General features: G+C 43.3%; 1 protein-coding gene across 1 annotated transcript; it reads right to left on the bottom strand.

Moving 5' to 3' along the window:
• Positions 1–6,462: 6,462 nt before the first annotated feature.
• On the bottom strand, positions 6,463–8,825 carry LOC143529693 (uncharacterized). The gene is made up of 3 exons (XM_077025428.1): positions 8,762–8,825; positions 7,421–7,956; positions 6,463–7,302 (listed from the first exon to the last, which is right to left on the bottom strand). The coding sequence occupies exons 1-3, from the start codon at positions 8,823–8,825 to the stop codon at positions 6,463–6,465; spliced, it is 1,440 nt and encodes a 479-aa protein (XP_076881543.1).
• Between the last annotated feature and the right edge of the window lie 428 nt (positions 8,826–9,253).

Raw genomic sequence — 9,253 nt, 5'->3', positions numbered from 1 at the left:
GCACCATCAGTAGAGTGTGGCGGTTCAAGGAAAGCCTTGAGGATAGCTAGCCCATCATCATCAGCAGTAATCTCGTTCACCTTCTCCACCACCGGATGCGGGAAGGCAGCATACTGATTCACTGCTTGGTCATAAGCAGCTTCAGTATCCACATCATAAAGAGGGAAGTTGGAAGGCGGGATACCTTGTTCAACAAACCCTAGACCAAGCAGAAAGCCAGCCTTTTCCCCATCCTCATGAGAAGCGTTGAGGGCTGCGCTCATCGCATCGTCATATGATGTGTTCGTAAAGACCCGATGCACAACCTACAAAACAGAAGTATATCAAAAACTCTTCTAAGTGTAAGGAAAAGCGTAAAGAAATTGTGAAACTGCGCATACCTGCGACAACGCTTTTCGAAGAAGCCATTCCTTGGTAACCAGAGCCTCCTGGAGGGTAGCTTGAGCTTCATTACGGGCGCGTTCGGCTTCGTTCTTTATAAGGTTGGCAAGCAACACATCTTTGGCTGCAGCCTCTTCGACGCCCTTTAGCTTACGCTCAGTGTGGTCAAGCACCCCCCTCTGGTCCAAGATCTCCTGGAGCTTCTTGGCATCTTCCATGGCCAAGGCATCATGAGCCTGCTGGAGCCTCTCTAATTTAGCTTTAAGTTCCTCATTCTCGATGCGTAGAGGCTCAGCAACAGCTTCAGCCTTGGTGGCCCTCTCGGTTGCGTTCCGTGCAGTTTCCTTGGCCAACCGAAGCTGTTCGTTAACAGCTTGGGCAGCCTTGGATCGGGCCTCGAGCCGGGCCTGAACTTCAACCTCGAGGGCCTTGAAGGCCTTCTCCTTTTCCGCAGCAACGGCGGCAAGCTTCGCATTCTCCTCCCGGATAGCCCGCGCCTGAGCCACTTCAAGGTTACGTGTCGTCTTTAACTTGTCGTTTTCACGACAAAGTAGCTCGACGCGCGGCTGCATCCGGGCGAGGAGGATTCGGAGCTCGTTGGACAGCCTACCTTCCTGGTAGCTGGCCATGGCCTCCCCCAGCGCACCGCTTGGGGCGGCGTGACGCGCCCATTCGACGCACTCCTCAGCAGTCCGAAGGGTCGTTCCCCGGCGGATATTCCACCGAGGAGCGTACACCTCGTTGGAATCACGAACTGCAATAAAACAAAAAACAGTTAGAGAAAAAGAAATGATAAAAGGGATATAGGCCAAATAACCCTACGCACCTGTAGGGTCGACAACAGGCCGATAGCCACCAAACCCATCACCTGAACCTAAGGGATATCCATCCAAAAGGTCAGGGAGACGGGAAGGAGGCAAGGATTGGCTAGACGCCCCAACCCCGAACGTACCTGAAGGACCGGCCATAGTCGTCGGCGCCGGAGGAGGCATGGTGGAGGCCGCCGCAGTGGAAACCAGCGGAGGTGAACTCACCGGAGGTGAACTCACAACCGTGGATGTTGCTGCGGAAGAACCCGCAAGAGAAATCACCGCCGGCTCAGTGATGGATTCTGTGAAAATGGCACTGACAGCCGGCGAGGATGATGTTACAGCTGGAACAGTTGGCTCAACGGGATGAGCAACTGAACCAGTACTGCAAACAGGCGTAGCCGCATGGGTCATCGCCTCGGGTAGGTTGACCAAACCTACCTTCATGGGTCCAGAGCTGCTCCCTCCCGCTCCACTCTGGAATGCGGTAGCATCCACACCTGCACGAAGACAAGTTATATAAGTATAATGGCGGAAAGATATGAAATTAAAGTAAATGAAGATTATACTTACGAGTTCTCTTGAGCTTGAAGGTGCGAACAGGCGGGGACGAACCCGATGGAGCCGGCCTCTTCATACCGGTCACCGTCGTCGTCCTGGGTTGCTCGGAGGTGACAGCCGTCTCAACCTCCGGAGCAGTGGTCTCACCACCACCAGGGTTCCCCGCCGCCTCTTGACTTTCGGTCTCAGACTCGGACCGGTTCCCTTGATCGGCAGTGGAGGCAACCTTCGCCTTACCCTTCCCGCCAGCAGCCTTCTTCTTCCGCGCAAGGAAAGGACCATCTGCGGATTCCTCATCAGAAGATGACAAGATTAGAGGAATTCCAGCAGAGGTTTGAGCATTGAGAGGGCGAGGGTTAAGTAATCTTTTACCTGGCCGCGTGGCGCTCAGTATCTCGTGGCCTGGCGGATAGACCTCCACAAACCGATCCGCCGTTTGCTCGAGGATGGGCAACTCGTTCTCATCAAGAGCACGAGTACCCAGCCGAGCGGGACCACCAGCTTCCCGCGGACGCAGGAGCGACTTCAAGTCATTCCCCTCTGAAATAAAAAGAGAAACAGTTAGAAGAAAAACCCTAAATCAACAAAGAAGACGGAGCATACCGTAAGGGATAAAGTTCAAACCGTATTCAAGGACGATGGGAATCTGTGGCGCCTCCGCATCCTTCCACAACCGGCTCATACCGAGTATCACCATGCCGGACTCCGCAAAGCGGTAAACCGGAGTCTGGATCCGGGAAATCTTGGAAAACCATTCCGCCTCCTGGTAGTTGGAGGCGTGAAGGCTGGGGAGTGCTCTCCCGTTTTTGAATGTCATCGCAATAGGGACGACACGGGCAGAGATGTAAAAGAACTCACGCTTCCAAGACCGAAGACTGCGCTCGGTAGCGCAGATCTTCAAACCCTTGATCCGGGTGACCAGGGTGTACCAGCCTTGGATGCACCTCCAGGAGTAGAAGGTCATCAGGCGGTCGACATGGGGCTCCACGCTAAGAATGAGGCACACCCACTCAAAATGGCGGATCTTGGCGATCGCCATTGGGTGTACCTCCGTCAGGTGTACACCGTGTCTCTCCAAAACACGGTATACAAACTTCGTCAATGGGAACCTGAGATTCCCATAGACGAAGAAGGCAGCATATACCCCTATTTTGCCCTTGGGGGCATCATACACCGTCTGGTGTGGCTCAGGAAACTCAGGCTCGAACGGCTCGAGCAAGAACTTCCTGACGATGTACTGATAAAGCTCGATGGGAAGAGCACACTGGCATTCGCCAGCAGTGCTCTTATCGTCTTTATCAGACGTAGACGTCGGGTTCTCGACGTACACGTCAGATTCCTCGGCGGTAGCCTCAAGATCATGAGCAGAAGACATGTTTCAGAAGTAAAGAAGGAACGATTTCAGGAGAATGCTCAACAAAGGTTAGAGTATTCGCCGGAAATCGTTTAGAAAAAGAAGAGAGAAGTGTGGATTAAGATGAACCCTCTCCCCCTTTATATACTCATCGCAATGAATGCGATGAATTTAATGTGGAGGAGAGAGAAACGGAGGTGCAATGAAACTATGACACGTGGAAAAAGCAAGCTGGCAACAGCTGTTGACAGGACGCGCGCCGTAAAATCCGCACCCACGCGCCCGAAAACTCGCGCCCACGCGCCTGAAAAAGCGTCTGGAATGACCATATACTGTCACGTCGTCATAACTTCCTGCACGTCCTGAAACTGTCAGAAGAAACCGTCGGACACTAACGTCCCTTCAACAGTTTGGACTGTTCTTATCCTTTCACCAACTCTTCGAATTTCAAAGAAATTCAAAAAGATTCAAAGATTCAAAAATAAGAGGGAATATACCCCTTTACCTTGGTATCCAAGAAACCGTAAGACAAGTGCGGGTACAGTGTCAAGGCGAAACCCTTCACATACCTAGCACCTGCAGGGAATTGAAGCCAAGAATACCTTGGAAGTAAAGAAACTATAAGACAAGTGCGGGTACAGTGTCAAGGCGAAACCCTTCACATACTTAGCATTTGCAGGGAATTGAAACCAAGAAGGATCTTCCGGACCGTGCTTGCGGAAAGAGAAATAGCACCTCCGCATAGCGGGAACGTTGAGAACTACCTTGTTTGAAACTTCAAGGCGGAATTGGTGGTTTAACATAACTGATCACTATGTCCGAAACTACCAAAATCTCGTGAAGAATCTATGCAAGTGAAACTCAACGCTCCCGATGTGCGAAAGGGTTAAACACCTACCCGCATCACAACCAAAGATCAGGCAGAAAAGTCGGGAATTTCTACGAGTGACATTAGGAAAACCGCGGGAAGAATCCCCACGGAAAACCTTAAAACTAAAAACCCTTTTCAAAACCCCTTGCTTAAGTCCAAAAGTTCACCTCACTTATTAACAATTCATGAGAAGAACATTGGACTGGGGGGACTTGAAGAGGTAGGTCCCAGCAGAGCCCAGTTGGACCCGCAAGACTCACCTTGAAGAGGGACGTCTGCGCAAGGACCAACTGGTCCCGCAGGACCCACCATGCTCAGAGATGAAGACCTTACGCGCAGTACGCCAGCTGTTCCCGCAGGAAAAGCCTCCCAATGGTGAAGTACCCCGCCTGTTCCCGCAGCTGCGGATACAAGCCATCAGGGAAGGCTACCCGCACTAATAGCAAGGCTACACGCACAAGGCACTAACTCTCAATAATTCAGTGTCACCTGAAGGAATGAGCAAGGCGGGAATACTCCCGCCCAAATGAGCCAGTCCGTACGCTTCTGGAAGGTCTTTTGTACTATACTTGCCAAGGTATGGACAAAATAGACAAGATCTGACCAAAGCAGCCCATGAACCAATCACAGGGTGACAGCTCACCGACAACAGTACGAGGAGCACGCTCTAGTACAAAATGTCACTATCAGCCGCTGCCAACTCACCAACCCTTGTCGTGGCACGTACATAGCCTGCAGTTGGTGGAAAAGGAATAGTACACAGCCGGCCATATCACTATCAGCCGCTGCCTACCCACCAACTACCAGCATGACACGTGCGTAGCCCACAGTTGGTGGAAAAGGAATATTATACAGCTGGCTGTACCTGCTTGGAAACCTACCTTCGGCTATAAATACTCCAACATCTTGGAACGGTATCATTGTCTTGTATCTTATCTTCTCTAGCAATCTCTCTTAATATACACTTATATTCAAGAGCAATCTAGTCTGATTCTCACGCCGGAGGGTGGTCACAAGGAGGTACCCCCCCCCCCCTTTTCAGTGACGAGCTCACGGTGTCTGTTTTGCAGGTCATCAGAAGAACCATCTTTGCCGGACCTAACCCCTCGTGGGAAACATCTACTTAACCCCCAGATTATCCGTAATCTGCCCGGGGTCACTTAGTGTTTCTTCAGACATGCAATATTTATCTTATGTATATAATTACTTCTAACTAGCTTCGGCTTTCAACCCGACAACCTGTGTGATTCATTTACTTAGTTTGACGCATTTGAAAAGATGAAAGTTTTATTATCTTGAATAGTAGTATTATGGTGGAAACAAGGAAGTGAGTTTCATTTTATTTGGTGTATTGATTTTTAAATCTATTAGTTTTGCTTGTTACAAGTGTGATGGTTAAAAGATGGCTTTTCGACAGTAAAGGTTGTATGGAGTATAAACATACTAACTGCCCAGAAATTTGATACTATTGAACTCCAACAATTTGCAAACATCAAAAGTGGAGGTTATGGAATATACACACATATAAAAAGAATATCGACTTGAGTTTAGGATCATTATAACCCAAAATATTGATAAGAACATAACATTCAAATCTTATTATACTAGGTTATTGACCCGTGGGCACCACAGATGGAAAAATATAAATAATGTAACATACACACTTTTCTAGCATCAAGTGAAATATAAATAATGTAAAAACATAACATTCAACTAAAATAACATCCATTTTACAATTACAAATTCGTAAATAGTTCCTTATAAACCACATTTGTAGTTTTATTTTTAACTTATCTTCCTTGTTTAATATAAGCATTTTAACACTGTCTCTACTCTTCACTCGTGATAAAGCCACATATAGTTGACCATATGTAAAAACCGGTTCTCGCAGGTATATGCCAACTCTTGCTAGTGATTGGCCTTGACTTTTATTAATGGTCATTGCAAAACAAACCGCAACAGGAAACTGTCTTCGTTTTAATTTGAATGACAGATTCTTATCTAAAAGAGTTAGACCACTACGAGTTATATAAGTGTGAAACCCAATGTTAGTACCTGAAATAACCTTTACTTCGATAAAACGCCTCCCCAAGTTAATTACTTGTAATCTGGTTTCGTTGCATAAACCGTTCTTCTTATCTATATTCCTTAGTAATATTATTGGCACACCAACTTTTAGAACCAATATATAATTAGGCATACCAGGCATAATTAAACCATTTAAAAAATTCGGTTAGTGTAATACTGGATCGAAACCAGGACCAACACCATCAGACTTTTCTATACTATTCTTCTTCAGGAAACAAAGAAAAAAATCTGTCATTAATGTCTTGGACAACCTCATTTAAAGGTGCAAGTATGACCCTTTCTTGAAAAGATGAAATATCATTAAAATTTTCCAATAATAATCGGATGAATCACTAATCAAAATATCATCTGGTATATCTATAATGGCGTTACCGTCATTTTCACCGCCAAGTTTTCCTTCACCAAGCTCCAACAACCATTCGGCAAAATCTACTGGTCTCTTCCAAATCTGATGCCTGACATCCGACCATTAACCTCATGTTTTTTGTTAACCTAAGAACCTTGCATTTGGACCAAATGTGGGATGAACTAAGTGACGCATTAACAATGTCACTACGTGATCCATTTTGTACTACTGGTAGAATTTGTCTAAAATCACCTCCAAAAACAATAACTTTCCCAATAAATTGATGTTCATAAGTGTTACGGTTACCACTTTTTAAAACATCTTTTAAAGTCCTATCCAAGGCTTCAAAAGCATGTTTATGTATCATAGGAACCTCGTCCCAAATAATCAGATCCGTTTTGCTCATTATGTTGCAAATATCTGGATTCCTTGTTATTGAACACGTAGAATCCTCAGTTAGATTTATAGGAATTAAAAATCTAGATTGAGCGGTTCTACCTCCCTCAAGTAACAAAGATATACCGCTGGAGGTAGCGTTTAAAACTATTTTAGCTTTAGATCTTATGGAAACCGATAATGTCTTCCAAATAAAAAGTTTTCCCAGTCCCTCCATAACCGTACACAAAGAAAATACCCCCTTCATTGGATCATTTGCTTTCATCATTTCATTATACACATCTCGTTGCTCAGCCGTTAATGAAATAAGAAGTCGTTGAAACTCATCAGTCATGACTTGTGTATCATAAACTAGCTCCTCGTTCATAAAATGATTTGTTGATGCAACGATAGAATCCTCATCAGGGAAAGGCATTGTAGGTAAATAACGCAGAGTATAATTATTTCGGAGTAGGAAGTTTTGAATTTCAAGTAACGCGAGGTTCTTTAGTTGTGCCTATGAAAGCACCAAATCTATAACGAATCACAACGAAATAAAACTGAGTTTTTAACTAAACATATTTGGTAATGTCTTAAAGTGTTTAAAAAGATAAGAAATTCTAATTATTTGATACCTGGATTTTTTTGCTCATTTGTTGTTTATAAAGAATGCCATCAATTAAATACGGCCAAGTCTTTTCCCATACATCATCTGGTCTAGATAAACTATATGTGATTAACATTGTAGCAAATAAACTTCGTAAATAATAACCACTTGCAGTATGACTTGCTTCTTCAATAGCTTCTATATACTCGTTGTCATCGTCTAAAAGGTCTCTTTTATAACAAGCATCTCTATAAGTAGCACACACTTTACCATCAACAGTATGAATATCTTCAAAGCACATAGGGTCTCTAACCTTGTTTAACAAAATTCTTAGATAGTATGCTTCATTGAAAGCTGGAGGAACATGATGAAAACGACCAATAGAAAAACCTCGTTTATGTAGGTCCCAATGTCGTTCATCTTGTTTCCAAACAAATTTTTTTGGAAACTCAATGTAACTTAGCGTTTGAGTAAGACCATATTTCTCATTACACTCCGTCCAAGCAGTGAATCTTGAAGAACCAATAGTCGGCTTGTTTAAAACATCTTCCACATCATCATCATCTACGAACACAACTGTTTGTTGTCCAAGTAAATGAAACGGAAGCCGGGTAACAGAAGGAACTCTATAACGGACGTCAAAAGAAAAAATTCTTCATGCAGCCTCACATGCAGATAGATATCTGCAATTATAAAACGCCTTAGCTTCGTCTGCCACTTCATTTTGATTGTCAGTCTTTTCTTGTACAAGTGATATAGTAGCACGATCCGGGCCTTTATTAATGTACTTAAACAAATACTTTATAGAACCCTCTCGATTACACCATTCAACATTGATATGGGCCTGATATTTTTTTAACAATTTCTTGTTATATGGAACAACATGTCTGTTGTCTAAATTGACCACAGACTTCACAACAACACTACCCAAATATCTTCTTCGATATTGACGTCTCATTCTGAATTTTTTGGGGAATTTTTTAGAATATGAGTTATCGACCATGCAAGAGTATTTAGGGTTAGCAACACCACAAGGATCATGCATCATGTGGTCGCTTACAAGCGAATAAAACTCCATGTCTTCATTCTTATCTGGAATTTGGCTGAGATAAATTTTTCTATATTCTCCAGATTATAAATTTTGTGATCGGAATGCAAAAACAGGCATATATGTGCATGGGGAAATCCACGTTTCTGAAATTCAACTGTGTAAACAACTGCACATGACAAGTAGTAGTAGATTATATAAGTTATTGAATACCAATAGAATATATGTTAACGATATATGGTATACTAACATAATTTTGACAATGGTAATGAATATTAACATTTTAAAAATTATGATAACGAACTAAAACCACACAATTACCTGCTTGAAGCTTTCCAAACAAAGCTCTATCCTTCAAGTCTTTCATTAACGAATCAAGCTTCATTCTGAAAAACCTACACAATATATCTGGCCTGTTTTTGGACTTGCGCCTTTTCTTTTGTAAAAATCGTTTGATTTCGGGCCAGTTTGGGTGTAGACCCGTGTTACACACAGGTGGAAAAACATGTTAACAAACATAATAAATTTAAACAACAAATTAAGCAACACAAAATTTCTTCAACTTTCAAACCAAAACGTTAACCATTTACAATGTCTAGATATTAAAAGTTTAAAGTTACAATAAGTTAGTGTGCACCAAACCACCCAAAAAAATCAACAAAAGAACTAAACATGTTCTTTCATATTAAACCACCATCAACTTCTTTAAATATTCTAACAAAAGAAACTCATTTTGCTTCACCACCTGAAACTTTAAAAAACCAATATCATCCAAATTAAATATACCATTAATATAATAACATGTTTAATAAT

Source organism: Bidens hawaiensis, unplaced genomic scaffold (genome assembly GCF_021521415.1).
Source record: "Bidens hawaiensis isolate Kalapana, Puna unplaced genomic scaffold, B.hawaiensis_p1.1 tig00008655_1, whole genome shotgun sequence".
NCBI classification, from domain to species: Eukaryota; Viridiplantae; Streptophyta; class Magnoliopsida; order Asterales; family Asteraceae; genus Bidens; species Bidens hawaiensis.
The sequence above is the reverse complement of the archived record's forward strand: the minus strand, read 5'-3'. Positions and strand labels throughout refer to the sequence as shown.

Bases quoted from the DNA above. Each gene is read 5' to 3' on its own strand.
- LOC143529693 (XM_077025428.1), bottom strand. From the start codon at position 8,825: ATGAAGCTTGATTCGTTAATGAAAGACTTGAAGGATAGAGCTTTGTTT. The intron at 7,957-8,761 runs GTAATTGTGTGG...TTGTGTTCGTAG, and splicing joins GTTTGGAAAGCTTCAAGCAG to ATGATGATGATGTGGAAGAT. The intron at 7,303-7,420 runs GTATCAAATAAT...GTGCTTTCATAG, and splicing joins AAATGAGCAAAAAAATCCAG to GCACAACTAAAGAACCTCGC.